The sequence below is a fragment of the Aythya ferina genome (assembly GCF_964211825.1).
Source record: "Aythya ferina genome assembly, chromosome: 25".
Taxonomy (NCBI): domain Eukaryota; kingdom Metazoa; phylum Chordata; class Aves; order Anseriformes; family Anatidae; genus Aythya; species Aythya ferina.
The window spans coordinates 4,746,841-4,772,476 of NC_140323.1; the positions used below are offsets into that span (position 1 = coordinate 4,746,841).

The 25,636-nt window shown below is 47.6% G+C and overlaps 1 protein-coding gene across 5 annotated transcripts in view; it reads right to left on the reverse strand.

Moving 5' to 3' along the window:
- Positions 1 to 1,703: 1,703 nt before the first annotated feature.
- Positions 1,704 to 25,636, reverse strand: part of BRPF3 (bromodomain and PHD finger containing 3) — a 35,032-nt gene continuing 11,099 nt past the window's right edge. For all 5 annotated transcript variants that reach the window (XM_084497927.1, XM_084497925.1, XM_084497926.1 and 2 more), the window contains exons 2-13: positions 24,196 to 25,598; positions 22,962 to 23,118; positions 20,937 to 21,068; positions 18,756 to 18,884; positions 18,071 to 18,383; positions 16,531 to 16,797; positions 15,885 to 16,361; positions 13,758 to 13,851; positions 10,891 to 10,988; positions 8,740 to 8,837; positions 6,627 to 6,781; positions 1,704 to 4,087 (exon numbers count right to left, since the gene is read on the reverse strand). In XM_084497927.1, the coding sequence (XP_084354053.1) occupies positions 3,904 to 4,087; positions 6,627 to 6,781; positions 8,740 to 8,837; positions 10,891 to 10,988; positions 13,758 to 13,851; positions 15,885 to 16,361; positions 16,531 to 16,797; positions 18,071 to 18,383; positions 18,756 to 18,884; positions 20,937 to 21,068; positions 22,962 to 23,118; positions 24,196 to 25,580 (3,489 nt within the window). In that variant the 5' untranslated portion in view covers positions 25,581 to 25,598 and the 3' untranslated portion in view covers positions 1,704 to 3,903. The remainder of the gene's footprint in view (positions 4,088 to 6,626; positions 6,782 to 8,739; positions 8,838 to 10,890; positions 10,989 to 13,757; positions 13,852 to 15,884; positions 16,362 to 16,530; positions 16,798 to 18,070; positions 18,384 to 18,755; positions 18,885 to 20,936; positions 21,069 to 22,961; positions 23,119 to 24,195; positions 25,599 to 25,636) is intronic.

The window sequence follows — 25,636 nt, forward strand, 5'->3', positions numbered from 1 at the left end:
CACCCATCCCTGGCCCACAGGGAGAAGCCAGGGGCGAGCAGCAGCCGGAGCGCCTGGAAGGTGCCATTGTCATGGAAACCTCTTAGCCGCAGAGTAATTCCCTCAGTCAGCATCTCGTTTGTTAAAAGAGGAAAAGGAGGAGGTGGAGGGAAGCTATTTTATTACAATCTAATAATTCCAACCGAAAATGCCAGCGTGGAACTAAATAGGCGGATGGACCGACGTAGGGCTGTGGCTGCTGATTTTTTGGTGCTTTCCTCCTGGGAAGCTGCAGCCACCTCGTGCTGCTCCCATGTCGCAGCCTTCCCAACATCTCTGCTTGCTCCTAAATCCTCATTCTCCCCTGTTTCTTGCAACAGGTAGAAAACATTAAAAAGAAAGTTAGACCCTCACCTTTTAATGCCTCCCCATATATCTGCAACGCTTGCTGAGCCAGGATGCTGCGCCATAAAGCCTTCCAGCTGCCCATGCTGTACTTCACCATCCCACCTGGTCAGGCTGTGGCCAGGGACGGTAGGGATGGTGAGCCAGGGTTTGTTTTGGCTCTACATGGCTAAGGAACAGAAGCTGCAGTAAGACAGCCCCAGCAAAACTGCTGGGAAGGCACAGAGAGGGGGGCTGGAGCATCCCAAGGTGGTGCCCATGGCCGGGCAGCACTAAGGAGCAGCAGGATGGGTGCTCAGAGCAGTCACACACAGTTCAGCTGTGCTTTTTGAGTGCTTTCTGTGTGCTTTTTGTGGCCTTCAGGTCAGCCATCCCAATGCTGCTGCAGCTCCTCCGTATCCCTCAGCTGCAGCTGCCATCACCCCACAGCCCTGCCCAGGTTCAGCTGCCCTGGGTCTCCTGTCCAAGCTCTTCACCCTGTTCCCTTTAAATTAAATTCAGGTGGAGACAGAGGCAAGGCTTTCTTTTAACCCATCCGACCCCTTGCAAAGCCCAAATGCCCTTTTTCCTAGCACACATCACCCCCGTGCCATTTGTGGTGCTGCGGCACTCTGATAGCGGGGTGGAGAAAAGGGAAGAAAAAAAAAAATCCCTTGGCTCCAGCGGTGTGACCCTGCCTGCAGCAGCACGGCCCTGTGCAGGGAGGGAAAATGCCCGTTAGGGAAGATGGAAGGGAGATGCTCGTTAGGGGAGATGCTCGTTAGGGGAGGGAGATGCTCGGAGGAGCTGGGCTGCAGAGCCCAGCCCTTGCTGCAGCCGCTCACTCGGCTCCTGGCTCCATCTGCAGGAGCCCCCAGGCCCACCAAGAGCCACGAGCGCTGCCAGGAGATGGGCTTCGAGCCCCACATTTCCCCCTTGCCATCCCACTGGGGCTCTGCAGCCGCCCCAAGCAGAGGGCTGCCTTGCACTGGGATCCCATCCTACAGAACCCAACACTTCATGCATTGTACAGAGAAAAACTCCCCTGCAGGAGACGTTCGAGGCGACACAGGGCTTCACGTCTTCATGTCTTCCTTCCCCATGGATCCTCTTCGGGGCCATAAGCCCATCTGTGTTGCCTGCACTGGCACCAGGCGAGCCGGGGACACCCTCGCTCTTCCCCCAGCCAGCCCCAGGGACTGGGAAGGTTCCCTCGGCTCCCATCAACCAGGGAGCAAACAGCATTTCCCAGAGCAGAGCCCGCAGGATCAGCACCCTCTGCCTGCCATCCCCGTGCACCCGAGAGGCCCAGACATCAGGACAACACCAGCACAGACTCCTTTTTTTTTTTTTTATACATTAGAACATTTATTTCTCAGAGAGAAAATATAGTCTCAGACAGTCAGATTATAGTAGGTAAAATTAGCATTTGTTTTTTTCTTTACAAGCATAGATTTTCATATTACCTCTCTTATACCATCTGATATAAACAGTTCTAGAAAGCAAATAAACTCACTTTCTACAATAAATAGAGCAATCTGTGCTTTACAGCAGACTGACAGTAACGTTTAGGTCCCGTAGCAACAGCAGGATATTAGCCAATCCAAACCCTAAAATGTCATTAAAAAAAAAAAAAAAAAAAAAAAGAAAACAAAACGGAACAAACAAACCCCAAGATCTTAGAACATATACACAGGTCACAAGTCCACAGCTGAGCTACCACCTGGAAAAGTGTATGTCCCTCAAAATAAATTACACCGTGTGCATATAAAAGACCCAGCAACACAACTGAGGACTTCAAGAATGGTGACAATAGGTCTAAATAATTTAGAACAGTATCTTACAACTATATACACAACATCCTTCCCTAGCCACACTCCGTAGGCATTATTATTATTATTATTATTATTACAAAACCCTATGCCCCATCTCTATATGTTACAGGAATCTTCCTTAAAGTGTGGTTCCGTGTCCCAATGTATAAGAAGTGGTATTTTAAAAAAGTAGACCAAGTAGAAATGGCAGTGATTACTCCCCACTATTCATTATTATTAATTATTATTAATTATTATTTTGACCCCACATTCTCTTCAGTATGAAAAAGTTAAAATAATAAAAAAATATCGAGTTAAAAAGCGAAATGGTGATATTCAATCTACAATCTTGCTCTGCACCTTTGGTTCTTAAAATGGGAAAGCAAAGAGGGATACACAACAGAAGAGATCAGAGAAATCAAAAGTCCTTGGCTAATAGAAAAGGTTTTGTCATCTGTTTCCGAACATCGGTTGTCCCTGTTTTTGCCGTGCAAACCCAGAAAAAAACAGGGGTTGTCAGCAGAGCTGGGTTTATTTGTTTTGTAATGATGACAATGCTGGAGACCCACACACTAGGGAAGGGACAGACGTGTGTGAGAGAAGGCGAAAAGGCAAAATGGTTGTGTGCTCTACTTAGTGCTTGGTTTCAACCCAAACCAAGCCCGAGGAAAACTTGAAAGAGACAGAAAAGAAGGAAGAAAGGAAGAGGAGCCCCACACCAAATGTGCATAAAACAACACAAACGATGCATCTCCCTCCAACCCTGATCAACCTCAGTGCCTGCAAAGCTGCTCTAGCTCATTGGACACCTCCAAAATTAGTTTTGTTTCTTCAAAAAAGGAAGCTATCTCTGCTTATAGACTCAATTCTGTACTAAACCATGATATGAAATGTGACTGAAACAAGTACAGTCATGGAAATCAGAATTTAAATGTGAAACTACCAAAGAAATTTCTAGGACATAAACACACACCAAAAAAAAAAAGCAGATAATTTGCTTTTTATATTTAAAGCTCTGTGCATCTGTGCATGTAAGTGTGTGTAGCAGAGGGGAAGGTTACCAAAATATCTCAAACTTTTCTAAATGCAATGCAAGAAATCGAACACGAAAACACTGTATGTAGGCAGGAACAGCGCGATACGAGCTCCTGGCTACAATTTCTTGAGCGTGATGGGACAATCAATGTCATCTGAACAAAATAAAAAGGCCAGTGATGGACAGGGTAAATTTGGCACGAGAAAGTCCAGTTGGGATTTCCATAAAGGATCCTGGTTTGCTTACAGCGGTGACGGGTTCCCAGGAATCGCTCAGGGCTGGCTGGTGACTGCAGACCCTGGTGGCACGGGGGAGGCAGGGGCGAGGGTCCGAACATCCAGCAGAGCTCTGGGCTCGCTGCATCAGCTCCCCGTGGCTCCCACCGCCCAGCAGCTTCTCCTAACACCTTCCTCCCGGCCCTGTAGACTTATACATTTCATCTCCTGCCAGCTCTTCAGTGAGACACATTCAGAAAGAAGCTGGACAGGCTTTTTGGCACGTGTCAGGGTACTTCGAGGAGTGCTGACGGCTGCTGGGAACGGCGCACCTCGCACGAGGACACAAAGGGGTGGCAGCTGCCCCGCTCCCCACTGGCAGCGAGCCCCCGGACACCCAGCGCCCTAGCGGTCTGCTCTGACCCCCAAAGTGGGCAACGGGGTCTGGAGGAGGAGGCCTGGCTGCCCCGACCCGTTACAGGTAATTAGACGTAACGAAGGGGTGATCTCCTCGCACGCGGCTCATGTGAATCATGGCTCGGTCGTACGCCACCTGCACAGACTTGCGGATGCTGGTTTTTCGGCCTTCCATCATCTTTAGTTTGTCCACGGTGTCGTCCACGCCAAGGGGGTACACCTTGTCACGCGGGAGCCACTGCCTGCGGTAAGAGGAGAGCACAAAACCCAATCAGCAAGGGCACAGAGAAAGGCAATTAGTCACTGGTTGTCATCTCCCCAGGAGCAGCTACATTCACACGATCTACTTTTTTTTTTTTTTTTTTAATTAACACCCCACAATGACGCTATGAAGGTGTAAATGCCTGTGTTGGACATGGGAGAACTGCAGCCAAAACGCCTTCCTACATGAGCACAGGTTTTTCTCCACTGTCCTTCCTCGAAGCTGTAAATTCTCCTTGGAGCTCCGGGGAAACTTGGAAACTTTTGTGTTCTGCACAGAGCAAGTACAGGGACTTCCACTGCGGGAAGTTTTTATCACCAAGACAGCTCTGCCTTCTTCCAGGTGTCTGTAAGCACCGTGGTTTGGGCAAGTACAACCATCTGAGTGCCATCCAAAGCAGGCAGCTTCCAGGAGACACGCTCCAAGTCCAAGTTGACCCCAACCAAATGATGACTTAAACTGCAAGTGCCTCCTCTACACCAACTTTTGATTGTGCGGTCGTTAGCCCAGGTTAATTAGCACACTCAGAAACGTGCCATCTTTCCTAATGAACTCCAGCCCCATGGAGTTAGGTCTCGGCCACAGTTCCATGTTTCCCAGCCAGCCAACACAGCTGACCCACACAGCAAAGTGTCTCCACCATGAAGATGAGGGGCTAAGTTTTGTCTTTGTGACCTTTCTGCAGCCTCACTGCAGTCAGCAGAATTTGGATCTGGCACTAAGCGGGGTCTTAGGACTTCCCTGAGATGCTCTGGCTTTGTACAAATTGCTTGCAAGGATCTAAGAAGTGGCCACTTAAAAATGTCAGGAACCACTGGAGCTTTGTCTTCAATAACAGCAAGGCAAAATAGAGGAAATGTTGATTTTTACTGGGCAGGTAGTTTCAATTACAAACTAAGAGTTAGATTTTTCAAAACCAATGACTACAGCAAGGGGCAGTGTGACATTGCCATTGATTTCCAGCTACAAATCATTAGTAGCTCCTTGAAGAACATGCCCTGTTATCAGGAGGTTCTGGTAATCAGGGAAAGTGAAACAATGCAGCGTACAAGTAACAAGCCTCAGATGTGTGTATCTTTGTACCTCTTTTCTCCAGAGGACATGAAGATACTCAGCAGGTGATGCAAACATGACCCCTGCTTCTCTGCTTCCCAATAAGAGAGCAGTGGCTTTTACTGCCTGTCTTGCCCCTTGCTTCCACCTCTTCACTGCATGAAGTGCTGCTGCAGCCCCAAAATGCAGGAGGCAAGGCTCCCCCTTGCTGCTTTACCTGCTGTGCGTTTGGCTCTGCTCTCTCCCAGGCACCTTTCCTCCATCTGCAGCACAGCCTCTGGGCAGCGTGCCTCCTTCCTCCAGCCCTTCCCTGCCCTCAGGAGAAATATTTGCCCTGGCAGGGCTGCCACCTCCCTGAAGCCCCTTCCAGGAATGCAGGTAAAGACTATATCAAGGAGATGAAGGAGGAGGAGGGCTCTCGAAGTCCTGTGAGGCTCCTTTTTAAACTGTTGGTGTCTCGTTTTATAGAGGAAAGAGAACAGGCAAATCTACTCTCTTCTCCATTTGCATGTGCACCCCAACTGCTCAGCATCTGCTTTGTCCTCAGTTTAAACCCTGCAGATCTCTGATCCCAGCAGTGCACAGACACCGACTCCTGTGTTATGTGTTACTGTTTATTGCTCGGTTCCTGTTGCATTTGCTGGTTAAATAATCCAGCAGGTTCAGCAGACGGCTGCCTGCCTCATCAGGGGGACTCACCTTTTCCAGCACAATGCTCCAATTTTACGAGCTTCCCATTGTTTCTTGTGCTGATTTCAGAGCCTTATTGCTCATTTTTAAGGCACTTCATTGGTTTGTGGCTTACTGTATGTCTGGGTTATTGTTACCACATGAGCCTGGTCAGCCACTGACACTAAAATCAGCAGATTCAGTCTGTCTGAGAACAGTGAAAGGCCTTGAGATATTTCACTTGCCCTGAGCCAAGTGCTTACACCTCCATTTTCCATCTGAAAACAAATGGCTTCATTTGAAAACTGCAGGTATCGCTACCCCTGAAAAATCAGGCTGTTAGTTTAGGTCTAAATATGGAAAAAAAAATCCAGCATTTTGAAAATGTTACCCTGGAGATTCTTGGCAAATCTTTTGTGCAGCAGGGAAACTGGCTGCTGAGTCTGCTTGTGTTTTGAAGTAAAACGCTCCCTCTAATTTGCCATAGATTTTGACCACTAAATTGGCTCTTCATGTGTCTCAGTGTTTCTGTGGTGCTGTGACCCCGGGTGAAGGCTGTCACGTTGCTCAGCATGGAAACGGAGCAGTCAAATGTCATGGTCTTGGGCCAGGGAAAAGCAGACCAGCTTCCTCATTTAGACTTTTCTTGATTGCTGCACATTTAAATTCTGATTTACATGCAACATCACCATAACAATAACACCTGTATGCTCCCATACGCCAAAGATTACGTTAAATCTTGCCTCTCTGCCACCACAGCACTCACCAGAGGCCCCCGCCTGTCTGCACGCACTCACCAGGTTCTCTTGTTGTCAAAGAAAAGGACAAGGAAGAGTTTTTCGCCTGCCTCTGTCTGCCTCTGCTCCCCCAGCTTCAGCACATCCATGGGTGGGACTGGGATGGGGACTCCATTGTGGAGCAAACCCTCACGCGGCATCTTGGGGTCGATTATCTAGTGACACAGGGAAAGGATATTTAAGCACAAACCCCTTCAAGCACTGCAGAAAATGCATTTATTTTTCATGTTCTTTGCGTCTATCCAAGCTACATGATTAAAACCTACTTAGGAAGGGTAAACAAATTGCTTGCTCTATCTCAGCAGCTCTTTTTAACGAATTCTCCTATCCTCAAGGCTTCAATTTGGAAAGGAAACCAGTCAGCCCAAAAGCCAAGCACCTGATGTTAAAAAAGAAGTGAAAGGACAGAAGTATGTGGCTCTGTGGGGCTGCAGATGCATTTAGGCTAATTGGTAGTTAAGCACAAACTCAGCATGGTTGTGTTCAGCAGAGGATTTCCCTCCCTCTCTCCAAACCTGCACAATAAATTTAAGACCATTGCTGTACTCAGCAGGCATAATGTTATTTCACAACAGCTCCATTCTGGTGCAATTCGATTGACTTTAGTGGCATTGCTGAGATTTATGCTGTTATTAGATCAGAATCAGACCCCGTATTTTACGAGAGCTGACAAGCAATGCGGACTTTATCAGGCCAGGGGAGTGCAGACTACAGTCATTTTGGAGAGAAATTACAACAAATGCGTCAATTGTCCCTATATCAAGCAGAAATGTCAGTGTCCAACATTTGTGCTGTATGATCACGGGAGGGGAACAAAGCAGCAAAAGGTGGATATATACTAGGTCTTTTTTTCTCTGCCTCCTGATCCTGGCTTCCAAGGGCTTGAAAAAGCAACTTGGCTTTGACGCTGGCCAGCTGTAGGATTTTATTAAGCCACTTTACCACCACAACACATTGCTATAAAAAAAAAGCCTTATTTTTGGGCAACCGCGCCATGCTAAAGCACAATCTGACTTTGATTGTAGCCACATCATGATCTAAAAAATGCTTTGGCTGGCCAACACGGCAAGCAGATCCAAAGCTGTTCTCTCCTCTGGGTTCTTTTTACCCAGAGTAAAAGCACGGATGAGGGTCATTCTTCTAGCAGAACCTGCTCTTTTTGACAGCATCAGAACTGTACTCTGCCACGGCCGGGCATACATGCTGTGTCAGCTTACGCATGGTTTCACAGCTCTGCTGTTTGGATGTAGGGACCTGTATAATTTCCGTGACGACTACACTTGCTTTCAGCCTCCTGCAATTTCTCAGCAGTCACAAGCGCTGTCTCTCTTAGTGATCCCAGCCATAAAGGTACTTTGGGGAACGGCTGCAGCCATGCAGAAACTACACGGAGCAGAGACGGCTGGAAGAGCCGTGTCTCAAGGGATATATTTAAAAGTAGCAGAAACAAGAAGACACAGTCAGACTACCTAATGTTCTTACTTTTATACTTACTTCAGCAATCTCTCTCTGTTGATAACTTAACAGGCACTTAAAAGCCTGCAGTGCTACTGGCACTTCCTAGCACTAGCTGCACGTTATCCTACTTTGGAACTGAGCATGGTGCTCACTGAAGCCAGGTTTATGGATTTCACAGTAATAGTTAAATATCTAAAAAATGATAAACATTAAGGAAGCACTGTTCAAAGGACTAGGTTCCAAAACATGCATGCATTCTCATTTTCAAGTCAAACATACAGCTATTGCAAGAGGATCTGTATATACCATAAGGCCAGCTGGGCACCTACGCACACAGCTGTACTCACTGGGTAAGAAGATGTACAGGCAGTGAGACACCAGTGGCACCTGGTGCCTGCCTTTACAAAATTTAAGTCTTCTCATTCCTATAGTACTGCGGAGAGGAGAGGGAGAGGAGAGGGCTCTGAAACAATGAGCACAGGGAAAATAAACTGTGAAAATGGAAAAAAAAAAAAAACAAAAAACAACACAAAACCCACATAGCACATGATTTTGAGAAGCTTTCCTTTTCTGTCTGGCTACACTGCACACTTGCACTGTGTTCTGGGGTACCTGCGCTGCTGCTACAGACTGCAAGAGAGCAGAAGGTACTTACCAAGGCAGGGTAGGAGGGATAGCCACGGCACTTGGCCCACACGAGCTCCAAGGGCTCCAGCTCAGCCTGACTCTCAAAGGCCATCAGGAGAGTCCTGCCTAAGGGACAGAAGGAGGCATGGCTTACAAGGGCCCAGGTGCCAGCATGGAGGTTGCAATAACACAAGAAACCACCCCATCACCTAACCCAGTCCTGATGGCTTGCCTTGTCTTGGTAGCAATCAGTTAAAGCAGCTGAATGACTGTTGCACTTAAAACACGTTGACAAATTTTCTGTTTCAATTTCTTTTATCCTGTTTGGTTAGACAGCAAGCAGTGAAATTCCAGCTCACTTTTGCTGAGAACAAACCTACTGTCGTCTTATTTGTCACACAAAAGCATACATTTAGTCACTGACATGCACAAATGCACAATTCCAGAGCACTTCTCTTAATTAAGACAGAGAGCAAAATGGAAATCCACTTATTGTTTGAACCTACATACATTTGGTATCCATATCCATACGTGGTAAGACACACTTCTCTTCCACAGTAAGTTTATGATAAATGGAACGTGCAATGAGACACAGCATGGCTCCAGTGAATGTCCAGCCTTTTTTATGGTGTGTCAGTACAGTTATGTTCTGCCTTAAGATAGTTGTTCTCCTAAATCATAGGTCTAAGTCCATGCACACACATAGAATCATAATATCAGAGAAATCACAGAATGGTTTGGGTTGGAAGGGACCTTAAAGACCGTCCAGTTCCACCCCCAGGAACACTTTCCATTCGATCAGGTTCACCAAACTCTGCTTTGAAATGAATAGCTGTAACATTGATGAAATCAAATGGGTATAAAAGTGATGAATTTGGTCCATTACACTCCACCAAGCTAAATTCACCCTCAGTGGAACTGATGAAGCTGTATCTGAGATTGATTTGGACCTCTGCTCGGAGAGCTCCTTTTTATTCCTTGTAAATACGAATATCCAGCCAATTCTGATGTCACATACATTGAGAGTATTTGATCTCTGTAGGAAATGCCTGCTTCTCATTGACACAAGTCTGTTAGCTACCAATTTTTTCAAACTCGGGTCAGAAATGTTGCAGGAGATCTATTCAAGAGATGAATAACTCATCTGCTAGCTCCTGGCCCTGGAAAAGGAGCAATCTTCATTACTGTGAGTTTTACAGCAGGCAGTGCTTCCTCTGGGGGGAATGGTCAATACTCTGACTTTACCACAAGTCAAACTGAATCTAGAATATGCTGAATACACCCCAAATGAGTGCACTGCCAAGGCAGACCCGATGTGCTTCTCTGTTATTACATTCCAAGCGCATTCTTCTGTTAATGAAACGATGTTATAAAGCACAGAATCGTGTGATTCCAATTCTCCCGATACCAGCCCCTCTCTGTAAGCTTATCTCCAAAGCAGATTGCTGAGCACGAAGGGTCCAGGATGATAACAGCTCCCGCGGAGACAGGAGCCAGTGCACAGGAGCTGTACAGAAGGGCACGGGCATACCGGGATGCCAAAGCTGAATTCTTATTTCAGAGACACCAGTGTAAACCAGCAGTAACTCTATCAATGACACACCGTAACCAAGATGAGAATCTGGCCACGTGAGTGCTGGAAGAATGGTGTGTTGCCTTGGGGAGCATTAGAGGAGTGTGACTTAATTACACCATTGGATAGCGCAGTCAGACAAAGACAACGACTTTGTTACGAAGACCTTGAAAGCAAGGATAGCAATACAAGAGGGAAGAGCTGTGAAGTCATTTCCAGAGAGACCTCTCCTGTAATTATCATTTACTGTTTGTATTGCAGCATCATTAAGGAGAACTAGTCCCCTATCTGAAGAAGGCAGTGCCAGACACATTACACCAGATCAACAGAAAGCAAATATCCGAGGAGAACACAGGGCACAAGCAATCAGCAAAAGTGAAAGCAGGAAAAACCTTTTACGTAATAGCATAAATTGGTAAAAAGCAGGGTGATAACACAGGGGCAGGTTAGCATCCTGACCGTGCCATCTGTGTGCTTCCAGGAGGGCTGGTTCCCAACACGCCCTGAGACCTGCTCCCCCTGCTTCAGGTAGGGTCTCAGCCCTATCGTGCTGTGGGACAGGAGCGAGGTGTTCCCCACAGCAGAGTCCCCGTGAGCCACTCTCACCTGAGCTGCTGTAATCAGAGTCTCCGTTCACACCGTCCAAGAAGGGCACCCGAGAAAGAGCTGGCTTCCCTCGACTTCGCTTGGGAGGCATCAAACCACTGTTAGAACAGACAGGAAAAGCAGGGCATTAGGAAAAAATAGATTACCCCTGAACACACAGCCAAATAAATGGACTCCCCTGTTTAAAATACTGAAAAATAACTGCACTGGTGCATCCCTGATGTGAAAAGAACACCGAATACTTGAGCAAAACGTCTCTTCTGGTGCAGGAATGCTGGACGTTGTCCCAGCTTTTCCAAGAGTGACGAGGGGGGCCTTATACAAACCTCATCATTAACGTGAGGAAGAAACCCAGCAAGGACTACATGCTGGAGAGGTGATGCCGTGATGTTTGGCACTCATGTGGACTCACCCAGTTGTGTGTAAACTTCAGAGAGGACAGAGCAGCCCTCTGGTACGATGCCAATCTATCAGCAACTGAACTCTATCAGCCCAAGTCCTGAACATCCTTTTACCTCCCTACTACACAGATTTCAGAAAATAGCACATCTCCATCTTAGGCAATCCCATTTTTTTCACTTCTGGTAATTATTTTGTACAATTCTCTAATAACCACCCCATTCTGAGTGTATTTGGTGCTCAAAAAGACAGAGTGGAGAAAAAGCAGTAAACAGAGCTGCTCCTAAATAGAATAATTGTACAAGTTCTCCATGAGACATCAGCTTGTTTTAATTCCTTGTTTTGTGGGTGTCACACAGCTCTAATGTAATTTTTGCTATGTGAATTGCTTGCAATTATTGTAATAAGCACTTACATCGCACTTTTCATCTTCAAAGTACTTTGCAAACATCAACTAACAAGCCCCCACGCTCCCCTGTGAATTCGGTTTTGTCTCTCTCACTTCCAGATGGGGAAACTGAGGTAAATATAGCAGGGTCATGAGATCAAGACACGGTCTGAAAGCGAGTTTCTGGCTCCTTGTCCTGTTCTGATTTCATCCTCACCCCGTGAAGGATTTCTGCATAACTCAAGGGCTCCCATTTAAATGACATTACAACTCTGCGTGAATCCAGCTCTCTGCTTTTTGTTCCCATCCATGCAGCTTCTCGACTTAAAATATTTTACTGCAACAGTTTCTTGTGAGATCTGCACAGGGATCATGGCAATATCCCACTTACAGGAGAGGCAGTGATGCGAAAGCTGAAGATTTGGTTACTAAACCCAGAGAAAAGGGGAGAGAGGAGGCGGTGTGTGGATGTCAGCTCAGAGAAGCATTGGAGGCCTTTTGCCTCCAAGGGGCTCAGCATCTGCTAAGGGAGATAACTCATCAGGGTGCTGTGTGCTCCCCTGGGTATGCCCAGCCCCTGACAGTGGATGTGGGATCGCTCTGCCACCATTTCCTGCCCTCACAGAGAGCTCATTCCCCCCAAACCCAGGCCTTGCCTCTTTCCACTGACACAGGCACCAGAAGGCCCTCAGGAGACAAAAACACAGCTCTGCATACCTGCAGGACACTGCCTGTTGCCTCGGGCCTTTCCAAGTATTTGCTAAAACATTTGAAGGAATTAAGGCGCATAATGGCTTATCTTTCTGTCCAAAACATATTTTAAACAAAGATGTTCATGAGTTAAAAGGGCAGCTAACAAAACACCAGCTCCTCTTGTGTGCTGCTCCACAACGCACACATTCATTTTTTTCAAAAGTTCTGGATGAAGAACACAGGGATCACCACAAAGTTTGCTTCAGGGTTAAAATGTTAATTTCAACCCCAAACCAACTGTGCTGTAGCCAAATTTTAAGCCTTTGAAAACCGACTTATGATGGAAACACTAACCAAACCTTAGCTATATGAGTAAACTTATGCATCTCTAACGTTTATGTGTTGAACCTAAAGAAAAAAGCTTCATAACAGCTAACATTTAGGATCACTCTGCAAAGCAGAGTGAAGTTTTCATTTAAAAAATGCTCCTGGGCCTCAACCCTGCTGCAGAATACTCTGTTACACAACAGACTGTAGTCTCAGCCCTAACAATGGGTGTGCACGGGGAATTTTACAATCTCAAGTGCCCGGCTACCACTGCAAGCTTGGGGTTTTACAGGACTAACTGAGCACATGCACTGGAAGGAAGCATAAAGTGACTGAAATTATTTCCCTACTGACAGGCCATCACCCTCAGGATCATCGAAGACAAGCAGAGGGCAATGACATGTCTAAGGCACTGAAAGTATTACTCACATCAACCCTAGTTGCCCCTGTAGCCTGCAGGCACAGCACACATTGCACACGATTTTGGCACAATGCTGTTATGACATGGATCTCACTGCGCAGTGAAAGGGTTGTGAAGTGTAAAGTCAGCGTGAGGAGGAATGGACAGGGAGATAAGACCAGAAAATGGGTATGGTACCATGGTACCTACTGCATCTGACCAAAATACAGACGTTTGCTTTCAGTCTGCTCAGTCCTGTCTGAAAGTTCTGTTTTTGAACTTCTGAAAGGAAGAAAGCAGCTGTTCAGTAGGTGGCAGAGGTTCAGTTTTGCCTGTGGTGCTGGGCTGGCCTTTTGAGATCAAAGGGTTTTCTGGCCTTGGCTCTCAAGAACCGCACGAAGATATGCATCAGCAAAGAAGATGCATACATACTGAGAAACAGGAGTGTAACAGATGCCCACTTGCTTGAAAAATCAAGCAGTGTTCTGGGACCTAGAGCTTAAGAGGACAGGATGGAGCCTGAGAAGTTTTTTTCTTTAGGTTCAACACATAAAATAACTATTTGGGCTGGGTTTTAAACAAAGAAGTTGAATGACAAACCCAGGCCAATAAATCCAGAGAGGAGATATTCTGGGGGAGCAGCTTAGCTCAGGGTCTTACCTGCAGGCTTCAAGCACCAGCCCACTGCCCAGGCCAGAGCCACACTCGGAGTCGGAGCCGTTTTCTGCGTGCTTCGCAAAGCCGTTGGTCACTCCTGCCAAGGAAACAAAAGGGAATCAGCCCCAGGAAACAGCAACAACACACAGAGACGCTGCCAAAATTCGGGTAGGGTCCCTGCCTGCTGACCTGGAAAGCCAGGAGCAGTCACAAAGAGGATGAGTGCTTCAACAGGAGAGGGAAATTCTGAGTTCCCCAGGCTCAGCTGGAACCCGAAGGTGACCAGGGAGAGGTATTTCTGCTCCCCACACCCAGGAAATTGGGCTGCCTGAAGAAGCAGCGAGTGCTGGGGAAGTGCCCTGGGTAGAAGCCCCCCCTCTTCCTCTCAGGCCAGTACAAATGTCACTGCAGTGGAATATTTCAATTCCGTGCCCCGGGCACTGACTGCACTGGAAATCTTACCTTTGCTGCCAAGTTTCCTGCTCCATGCACCAGAGGGATACCTACACAGGGAGCTGGCATCTCCTCTGGGACTAGACAAGAACCAAATCTCCCCAGCACAGGCAGGAAATAAACAAACAAACAAACAAACAAACAAAAAAAAAAAAAAAAAAAAAACAAGACCAAGCACCAACCCAATACTGCCCTAAGAAAAGCAGAGCAGACACAAGCAGGCAGACGACTGCTGCCTTTACCCACCATAAACACACAAAGGGCAAAATCGTGTCAAGGCCACTATGATTTCTCCAGCTTTAACACTGCCACGGGGAGTGCATTTTTGGGCAACACCTTGGTGTGACAACCCTGATCACGATCACGCTGACCTGCCTCTGTGGTAACACAGACTTGGCATACCAGACACTCCCTCCAGTTAGGAGAAAACAATTGTGTTTGAAACAGTTGAAGGCACTGAATCACCAAAGCAGTGCTGCGATTCAGGAAAAAAACAGCAGTGCTTCTTCAGCAGAGGAAAAATATTACTGCCTAGTTATCACTGATTTTCCAGCACCCTTCCTGTATTTTTCCTTTTTTAATTTCAACTTCTCATTCTGAGCTTTATCCACTGTGGGTAACTCCTCTCTGCTTTAATTACTGGCACACAATGACAGTGTGTCCCTCAGCTAGCAGCTCCTCTTTGGAGAAGACATTCACGTTTCCTTTAACCTGTCCTGGTAAGTCAACCCCAATGTGCAATTGCTTTCCTCCCACTCTCTATTTACGAACAACCTTCGACAGCCAAATAACTTTAAGATGGTATTTGAGGTATGGGCTGTCAAGCCTTACACATGGGAGCTGTCCCACAATGGCTGTTAACACAGAATTGTAAAGAAATCACATTGCTGTCACTCAGATGTTCCTTTTCACCTTGAATCTTTCTAAATTTGATCTCAGCTGCTTATTCTTGTTTACGGGGCTCTTTTGAAAAGGAACCTGTTTGGTCTTCCCACTAGTTTTATCTGAGTCTCAGAACTGAGAGTACAGCTTGGTTTAAAGGCAGTGTTTACCATCTCATCTTACACGAGTGTTGTGTTACTCGTCCACTGCACACTTCCAAACAAACACATCACTTCTGCAGAAGGAAACCCTCGCTCCTCAGAGTAGCCTACTCAGCACAAAGTTTCCCATGAGGGCAGGAATGCCAGCACTTCTCAACCTTTACTACAGACCCTGCAATCTCCAGCCAGGCCATTCAACATCTCTGCAAGCAGCTGGGCATGGTGGCTTGCTCTACAAAAAGTGGTGAACTCCTCTCAGCAGCCCTGCTGACTGGTGAAAGGAAGAATTACTTGTAACCCAACCGGGGTTTCATCTCTTTAGCGTTAAATGTCTAAAACGGAGCTGTGTAGAGCTGAACTAAGTTACCACAAACTCCCATGTATAGTCAGGGGAGAAAAGAGGTGCAGCTCATTATGGGCATGTCTTGTCTGTCCCACTTTAGGAACCTACAGAAGACGTGAGGCTTTCCTCAGGCACCTCTAGCTCTGGTGACTGTGTCCTCCAAGCACAAAGCGAGTTTCAGGCGAGCAGTTCACATGCAAACATCTTTACCTGGCCTCAGCGCTCCCACTCTCCCAGCCCTACCTAGCAGTTTCCAGGTGTACAAAAGGAAGAGAAATCCCCAGGAATCACCTCTCTGTCCTGCCTGCCTGGGCGACTTCTCTCCATCGCTCTCGCTGTAACTCCTGCTCTGCGGCCGTTTCCGGGCTTGTCGCTCCCTGTCGCTCTGCCCGTGGTCCTCCCCGTTCTCCAGGGAGCAGTCCAAGCCCCTCTGCAGCTTCACCCCATTCTTAGCTTTTCTAAAAAGGACAGATGTCCGTCGGCCCACGCCACTGAAGGGGGGGCTGGTGGGGGTGTCCGCAGGCGGCAAGGCGAGTCCGTTCAGGCCGTTGTCACTCAGCAGGCGCTGGAAGGCCTGGCTCTCCCGCTGCAGCGCCTTCTTGTCAAAGAACTCCCTGTCCGACATCACCTTCTTCTGCAGCTGGTTGAAGGACTTGCTTTCGTTGATGGGTTTGAGCGTCGGAGGGTCCTGCAGAGACTCCAGCTCCGAGAAGGAGGGTGCAGGGCCTGTGGGCTCCAGGGTGGGAGGGTGCGGGGGCTTGGCATCATCTGATAAAGGAACACAGAATCTGCTTGAACATTTTAGAAAGAGTTATTCTCTAAACTACACAGCGTCACTCCTGTCTTCCACTAAGGCCACAGACAGGAGGAACAGCAGGTACTGGCTGTCAACATGCAATAGGAGAGTTAGAAGTAAAATCCAGTTGCAACCTCTCACCTTTCTCCCCTTCCTCATCCTCTTCCTTCACCGTTTTATCCAGCCCCTCTTCCCACGGCACAGGCTCCCCGTTGGGCATGGTCTTGTTCTGCTGTTGGGCCAACTTCTGCCGAACGGAGTTGATTTCCCGTCTCAGGAGCCGGATGCGTCGCGTCCGGGCACCACTGGACCGCATGGGGCTCACAATGTCTAGCTTCTCCAGCAGCTCCTTCAGCTGGGCCTCCAAGGAGAGGTGAGCCCGGTTCTCTGGCAGGAGGATGTTATCCACTGCAGCAAAAGAAATTGTAACAGTGAAGGGAAGGAGCAAGGCTTTTCAGAGAAGGGAATTCCACTGCTGCTATTTGGGACCACAGCCATGCCTCATTACCATCGATGCTATTTATGAACCAGATGCTTTAGTTTGGGGATTTACAAAGTACTAGCCTTGGAGCTCGGACTTCCTTCCACTGGGTAAAGAGCAGCTGATTTAACTTGCACTGCCCTCCAGTTCCCGTTACTGTCCCAGGGATGGCAGTGAAAGAACACGTGTCTGCACCCTACACAAGACAGCTCCAGGTCCTTCACAGGCCTGCTGAAGTGCCAGCAACAGCTGGAGCAGGGCAGACAGCTGAGGGCTGCCCTATCATACACTAACACGAATTTCATAGCAGACTATCTGTATTTAAGAGGGTTGAAACATTTAGGAAATGAATCACAGACTGCAAGCTCCAAATGCTGGATGGCAGCAGTGTTCTGCACTAAATTCAGCAAAGCAATTGTACACCACTGCCAACCAGTGCTTGGGATCTGCATCCTGAGATGCTGATCTTGGCTGTGGGCATGGCTGGGGTCACACTGTGAATGGAAAGTCTCACCTAGAAGGATTGTTTGGGTCCCAGTACCGTAATGCCACATCATCTCCTCCCAGCCCTTAGGGCTCCATCTAATCTAGTTGGTCTATACTTTGTCAATTTGTTGCCTACCCTGAAAGGCTTTGCACCTCCTGTGCCATCCTAGAACAGGGGTGAAACCATGTCAGTTTTCTCATTCAGTTCTCCCTTATTATTTGTCACATTTGCAACCAAGAGAATCACAGAAACTGAGAAAGAAAATAGTCTCAACCCCTGAACAGTACAGAGTTGGCTCTGTAACAAGCCACAAGTATATAATGATTGTCGTTTTGATTTACAATGAAATATATGACCTTCCCTTAGAGCAAAAATCCTAGATCCACCTTTGCATTCTTCTTTAAAATACCAATTTATGATACACCCATAGCACAAATCAAATAACATAGGCAGGTACAAGGTTCTGAGGCAGATACGCACTAAAAGGGCTAGAACTAAGTTGCACTTAGCTCCGAGAGCTCAACTCACCTGAAAACCTGCTCTTTGAGGCTATGAAGGAGTTAGATATATGCTTAGGTAAATACATGGGTAGGAAACATTTTTTATGTTGAATGGTGGCTACAATTTTCACACAGGCTGTGTGACATGCTCAGAACAAAGTACATGGTTACGATCTATCCAGAAAAAAAAAAAGAAAATTAATCAACACTCACCATCCTCCCAAGAAAAGCGGTAAAAGTCCTCAGTTTTGGGTGACTCGGGCAGGTGAATCCCCACATCAGTGTCAAAGCCGATGCTTTCAGCCTGCCGCCGTGCATGACGCAATATCGCTCCTCCGAGGTCTCTGAGCCGGACAGCTGCTCGGTGGAAAATCGTGTCTTTAGCATTATACCTCATGCAGTTGGTAACTATAAGGTTAAAGTCTTCCTCAAACTCATCCAATGTTCGGTACAGGTGGGACTCCAGCTTCCGCCTCATGGTGGAAAAATCCATTGGGTTGGAAATGAATTCCAGGTAATCTGGAACCTAAACATATAAAACCTGTACAATTACAAAAACCATTTACTAGCCAACTAGAGCGCATCCATCATAAGCACTCTGAACGCCCTTTCCACCTGCAAGGGGCAGTGCCAGCAGTTTATTTGTGTGTCACCCAGTCAGGGCAGACACATCCTGTCTCTGCAAAACACTACTTGTCTGAGATGCGCTGAAGCTTCCAGAAAACAAAACCGTGTTTTGGCCTGGAAGGATCCCCACACTGTGAGTCCTCTTTGAGATATTCTTCTGTCCACCAGCAGCTTGGGACAAGGTGGTTTGTGCTGCCCGGGTTATGACAGCACATGAGCCCAGCAACACCTCATCTCCAACCCGTCAGACACCCCTAGGAAAGAGACTTGCCTCGTTCAGGTTAACGGGCTCTGCGAAGATCTGGGCAGCATCCTTCTCCTGCAGCAGGTCCAGCGTCGTGCGCAGAAGGACATTGAAAGGCGTCAGCTGTAGCTCCATAGCAGCCTGCTGAACCTTGACCTGGGAACGGGAAAACGGCGATGAGGACAGTTATCGAGGACAGGATATGCAGATAGCATCTCCCTCTTGTTTCTCCTGAATCATCAACCCAGCCCCACTCAATGGTGGAAACCTCAGGTCATCATGCCACTGGCCTGCTAGACTCACTGCTGAAGAATTTCTGGCAAACAAACAACTTGTCTTTTCCATGTGCACGATGCACATTAGCAGACAGCACTTTGCAGAGCCTGATTTCAGAGTCCAAACTTTTTGCATGGGGAACTCCTTTTCATCCCATCTCATAAAGCCAAGCAAGAGGAAACCCCATGAACTTGAAAGAGAGTAGAACTAAAACTGAAAACAGGAAGAAGTTTTTCATGCCTGGTAAATTATCCTGTAGAACTCCCTGCCTCGAGATATTATTATGCCAATTAGCAACATTACAAAAAAGTTAAAAGTATGTAGGCGTTTACATGAACAACAACACTCGTAATTAGACGAGTGAACATAAACAAAGTTCAAGACACATGCTCTCACACTTCAAGGCAGAAGCCACACCACAGTAATGGTTAGAAGCACGTGAGTTTCATAGTACAGTTTCTTACTCCATTCTTTATGGAGTCCCTAATGCTGTCTTGATTTCAAGCTAACAAGTTGTAGCACCAGTTTGGTCTCTTACACTGAAACTCTATTCAAAGGAAACTGGAAAAGGATAGAGGTATTTATTTCTCCTTTAACATTTTAATTTCTTTGATCTTGTAATCCATCATTATGTCATTAAATCAACCACTTCAATAGGAAAGGAAAGCAAGTCTGTTTACACAAAGCAAACTGTATTTGATGTGCTCAGCAACAAGACAGCATCAATAGGAGAATGAATGAAGGCAGATAAAGCGACCTTTAAATCAACAGCATGACCACACTCTTCCCCCAAAACAGGAAAGAACCTGAACAAAGAGTCAGAACTCTGGAACATCCCTGCCACTCACCTAAAGGCTGGGCTGGGCTGGAGCTCCAACCAGATGCACTTTTCTGTGATACCATATCCATTTCTAAAGCACACTGCAGTTTAAAAAGCTTTTATGGATTTATCCAACTGAGATATGGATACACCGAGATATCAAAAGCAAACAGATACAAAGCTCAAGTGATTTTTTGTAATCCTCCTACCTAAAATATGTCCACACAGCAAGCAGGACTGAGCCACTGCTATAAATGAGAGATATCACAGCAAATGAACCAGTGCTGGCATCAAGAGGCCTGCAGAAAAGCCGTGGGCAGTTTCTGGACATGAAAAAAAACAGCTTGCAGAGGGGCCATGATCACAGAGGATGCTGATTTCCCTCTGTCTGGCTCCCTGCAGTGCCTAGCAGCAGGGAGAGCACCCAGGCAATGCCTGAGGGCATGCATTCAGGCTCACGTGTGCAGGTTGAGTCTTTCATGAAGCTGTCCTTGAAGATACCTTGTGTCAGAGAGCACAGCTGTGGCTGCACTGCCTGACCAGGGATGACAAGGAAACACCCTCAACAGGCAGAGCTGGCAAGCAGATGAGGTAACTTTAACCACTGCAACTGCACACAGGTCGAAGAGGGAACTGGAAAATTTAGTAAATTAACCTTAAAACTGCTTCTTCTCAAAAAGGATACTTAGAGCGCAAAACATGGGAATTTTTAGATGTAGAAATGAGCAGAATTGTGATTTAGGCCTGTTTCTGGAGAGGGTGTTACCAACATCCTGAGATAAACATTAAGGGAGATCCAATTTCTACTCTGCAGAACACCTAGTCCATGCCCAGGACAGAAAAAGAAGGGCTGTTGGAGGTCATGAATACAATTCACCGTTAGTTATGCAAACACATTTCCCCAGCACTCTGCAGCCCAGCACTGGTCCTGGGGACAGAGGCTGTTACGGACGTAGGTGCTGAGCGAGAGGTGGCTGCTCTGCACATCCCCAAGTCAGACTCTATGAAAAGAGGAAAAAGCTCAAGAAAAACCTGCCGTGCTCCTCTGCCTTCTGCAACACAGGGTGCTTGCATAGGGCTGAAGCAGCAGCCTGACAGCCCAAGGTACCTACCTGCTCCCGTTTGAGCTTTTCCCTCTTACGGATGAGCTCGATGAGCAGCCGTGCCCGCTCCAAGTCATGTCGCAGTTTCTGCCAGTACTTCAGCTCTTCCTTCACTGCGCTGGTCTTCTCATCCTGCTCCTTCTGTAACACATAACAGCGGGGAGAGATGAAAAACACAACTGGCTTCCTCTGTTTTCTCCTCTTTTCTAGGTGTCCCCCATGCACCGCTCTAATAGCCTGACTCTTCTCTCCTTGTCTCTTGTTCAGATTATGTCGCCTCCTCCCTGCAGTGTTTAGCTGTCTAACAAACGTAACATCAGCCCTTCTGGATTTTGCATTATCTGTGAAGTTTGGCCTAAATCATACCGTAGCTACTCTAGGAAAACACTTCAGTGCTTGCTCACTTCTGCTCTCCGTGCCTTTATATCAAAGTTCATTACAGAGGCTGGAAATTCTTTTTGTTGGCTGCTGTGCATTGAAGAGGCAGCCCAAAGGGTTCACAGTACAAAGGCAAGGCGAGCAAAAGCATTGGAGAAAAAAAGCTATTATTATCCTCTTTGTAACCAATAGGAAATTGAGCCACGGAGAGATTCGCCAAAACACAAAGGAACAGCCAACGCTGGGAGATGAGCTCACACCTTCCAAGACACAGTTCAGTGGTTTCACAATGCAATCATCCTTCCTCTCCTAAATCTGCAGCTTTTCACATGGTTTTGAGGATACAGCTGAGGTGCACATACTTTTGCCTTACTGCCAGGAGAAGGATGATAAATGCCTTGCATGATCTCGATGGCTTATATTTGTAGAACAGTTGTCTTTAAGAACTTACTTATGGCAAATTGTTAACTTAATACAGCAAGGAAATGCTGAGTTTCCCCAAGCTCCAGGCTGATGAGTGGGAAATATTTGTTTTATTATTCATCCAGAGCTTTCCTGATGCAAACTGAAAGCCTATAAATTCCTCCAACTACAGTAAAACTAAACGTGCACAACACACACAATACCTACTACCTGCCTATGTCACAGGGTAGAGTCTTACTATTTCATTACTTCACCAACTACTTCTCATGCCAAACACAGCACTGTTTAACAGCATCACGTCACTCTGGGATGCCAGCTCAGAGGAGGAAGCAAAGAAGCCCAGAGCTGATGATTATGCGCAAACTTTCATGTGAACATCCATGGGAGGGTCAGAAATTCAAGCTGCAGGAAGAATGATCCAAACTGGAATTTAGCCAGGACTCTGGAGCTAACACCCATTTTCCTGAGGAGAGGATCTTTAATCACGAGAGAGGAACGTGGTTCTCTGACTCATCTGAGAGATGAGGCTACCGAGGGCCCGTCACACCTCTGCACAATCCCAGGTCTCCTGATTCAGGTGGAAAATTCTTACCTGCTGGCTCATCAACACTAATTCTGGTGGCACAGTGGACATCCCCACTGGTACACTAATGCAGCTATTCAGGCATGAGCATACCCAGAGAACAAAAGTAACTCAGGAAGAGCCACCATCCTCCTCCTCTTGGAGAGGGACTCTTTATGACAGTGTGTAGTGATGGGACAAAGTGTAATGGCTTTAAACTAAAAGAGGGTAGATTTAGATTAGATATTCAGAAGAAATTATTTACTATGAGGGTGGTGACACATGGGAACAGGTTGCCCAGAGCTGTGGATGCCCCATGTCTGGAAATGCTCAACGCCAGGTTGGCCTGGGGGGCTCCAGGTTGGATGGGGCTGTGAGCAACCTGATCTAGTGGGAGGTGTCCCTGCCCATGGCACGGGGATGGAACTGGATGATCTTTAAGGTCCCTTCCAACCCAAACCACCCCGTGATTTTATGACTGTTAGAATTCTTCTTTACGTTCTTCCATGCCTAACTCCTGACTAAAAATCCAAGCTCATTACACAATCCTGTAAGTGCACAGGTGAGGCAACCCTCTGCCTGTTTCACCCTTCCCAGCTACGCAACAAGTGCACCCTCCCAGGCTGTGTGTTTGCCATCCCCCCACGTGGATCCAGCCCGCAGCACGGTACCTGCTCCGCGTTCCTCTGGGACTGGAGGTGCGAGTGCAGGCGCCGGATCAGGGGCACCCCATTCCTCGCTTGGCGCTTCAGCAGCCAGTAGTTGTGGAGCCTCTGCATGAACTGGTTCTTCCTCTGGAGGGAGAGGCCGCTGCAGATTTTGTTCAGCCTAAAGGAAGCAAAGAGGCGTCATGGAGCCAGCTGCAAAGCAATGGTAACCCCACAGACCCTGGTGATGCCACCAGGTTCCTGATGAGGCTTTGTGGTGGGCAGCTTTGAGGCTGTGTGTCGATGCATGCCCCGATCCACACCTGCAACGGGCACAACCTGGGGGCTCTCAGCCATGAAGATGTACGTGCTTGCTTTTCAGAGCACATCCCTATTTCAGTAGCAGCTTGGCTGGAGGGTCTGACCAGGGACATCACTGCACAGTCAAAGCATGCAATCCCCCGTTCAGCTCCAAGCAGTAACCTGGAGCTGAAAAAAACTATTTTTCAACTACAGCTGAAAAAGCAAAAACTATTTTCAGTGCCAGAATAGCTTTACTGAGGTCACTGAAGTTTTATGTCATGAAGCTGGAGTCTGGGAAACTAACTTGACAGGAGTCCAGGAGTAATATAGTACCTATTTTAACCTTTTCAAACCATTCATTAGATTATACACGGTGCCTTATCAGCAGTCTTTCAAAGCTAATCTGCTGAAATACTGGCGACACATCACCGCAACTCCTCAGGCACCAAATGAGAATTCATCACTACCTAACTCTGCACGAGAGAGCTGGGAGAAAAAACACACAGCCAGATTCAAAGCTGCTTGCAACACTGACAAGTTTGACATGCTCTGTATTAAAAGGAGGAATTAAAAAAATGACGAAATGAGAAGTTTAAAAGAAAATCAATAGGAGGATGACCCCTAATCGCCTGCCAATGTGTAATGCCTGAAGTATTTTAAAAACACCTTCACAGCCATCCATGTAAATTTGGTTGCTAGATGGGTGGTTGCTAGATGCCTGTTAGGGACTACTGAAGATACTGCATTATGTGACAGTTTGGGACTGCTGCTTGACAAGGCAGGGAAACCAGTGTGCTGCTGACACTTACAGGGAAGAGCTCAGGTGAGGAGCACAATCTGAACCCAGGTGTTGCCAGGTTTTGACTGAAGAGAGTGCTCCCAAATTCAACAACCAGAGGGACCGAGTCCTCAAACAGACCCCATCCAGCTGCTGCTGCCCAGCTCCAACACTCACCTGTAAGAGGGAATTTGTGCAACTGTCACCATGGGCACAGACGAGCGCCCATCAGTCGCATCGCCGGGCTCCTTTTTGATCTTCTGCTTCAATTTCACTTGGTTCTTTTTCAAGGACCCTTTGGGAGGGCCAGAATGGGCTTCCTCCTCTCCCTCCTCCTTCACAGTGTCCTCCTGCCTCTCACTGGCAGCAGCTGGAGCCCCTTTTCTCACTGTCCCAGGAGGGGAATGGCTCTCACAATAAGCAGTCTTGCGCACGGTGAACGTTGTGCCGTTGATGCTGGTCTCTCTCATGGGTTCGATCTTCATGAAGAGACCGGCCCGCTGGGCACAGGTGACATGGAAGGCAGTGTAACAGTTCACCTTGTGGCACTGGATAGCAGCTCCCATGCCCTTCTGCTTGCAGATATAGCACGTGAGCTTCCACCGAGCCGGGGGAATGTTGTTTATCCCTTCGATGGGCTCCAGGAACACAGTGTTTGCAAAACAGACCTCCGGGATCCAGATGGCACAAACCACGTGAGCCCAGCGGCCATCGCTGGTCTGCTTGAAAGCTCCACCTTTGTTCGGGCAAAGGACACAATCCACAGGGCGAGAAGGAGACTGTAGGCAGCAGCGGCAAAGCCACTGCCCCTCGGGGATGTAGGGCACGCCATAACACTCCTGGTGCACGGCCAGATTGCAGATATCACAGAACAGGATGACGTTGCTGTTGTGACACTCATCGTCCATACAGACGCAGCAGAAGGCATCCTCATCGATGAGGGACTGCTGAGCCCCGTTGTTCCGGCTCTCGAGGTACGACTCCTTTTCCAGCCGGTCCACCAGCAGCTCAAAAGTGTCGGCAGAAACTGTCCCGTAACCATCATCCCTTCTCTTCTCATTGACCATTTCCAGCCAGGCCAGATCCTCCTCATCCATGTCATACTCCACCTCTGCATCGAGGTCCTCGGGAGGTTTCTCAATGTATCGGTAGTAGGCAGCAGGGAGAGGGGGGGCATCCGGCTGGCTGAAGATGTCCACCACACGAAAGTTGGGCTGGGGTAAGTGTAAAGATGTCCCTGGTGTGTGTTTGGAGCAGGACTCCTTCTTCTTGCCTTTGGAAGGTGTCTTCTTGGATTTGGAAGGGAAAAGGGGCTGCTCGCTGTTTTCCTTGTTGCTGTTGCACTCCGTGATGTCCTGGGCAGTCAGCTCGTCCTCGGTGATGATTTTTAAGGGATCATAGATGCTGATGCGGTGAAGCCGCCCATCGATGTCTACTTCCACGATCCGCTGGGCCTGAGCATACGTCAGCGTCTCCCGAGTCGGCGAGCACTTGAGGCTGTAGGGAGAAGGAGAACGCCTCCCCTCCAAGTTCTGCCGGGACCTCCTCCGAGGCTTCCTCATTGCTGCGGCCCAGGGTCCCTGCAACAAACCGGCACCAGCATAAGCCAAGGAGACAA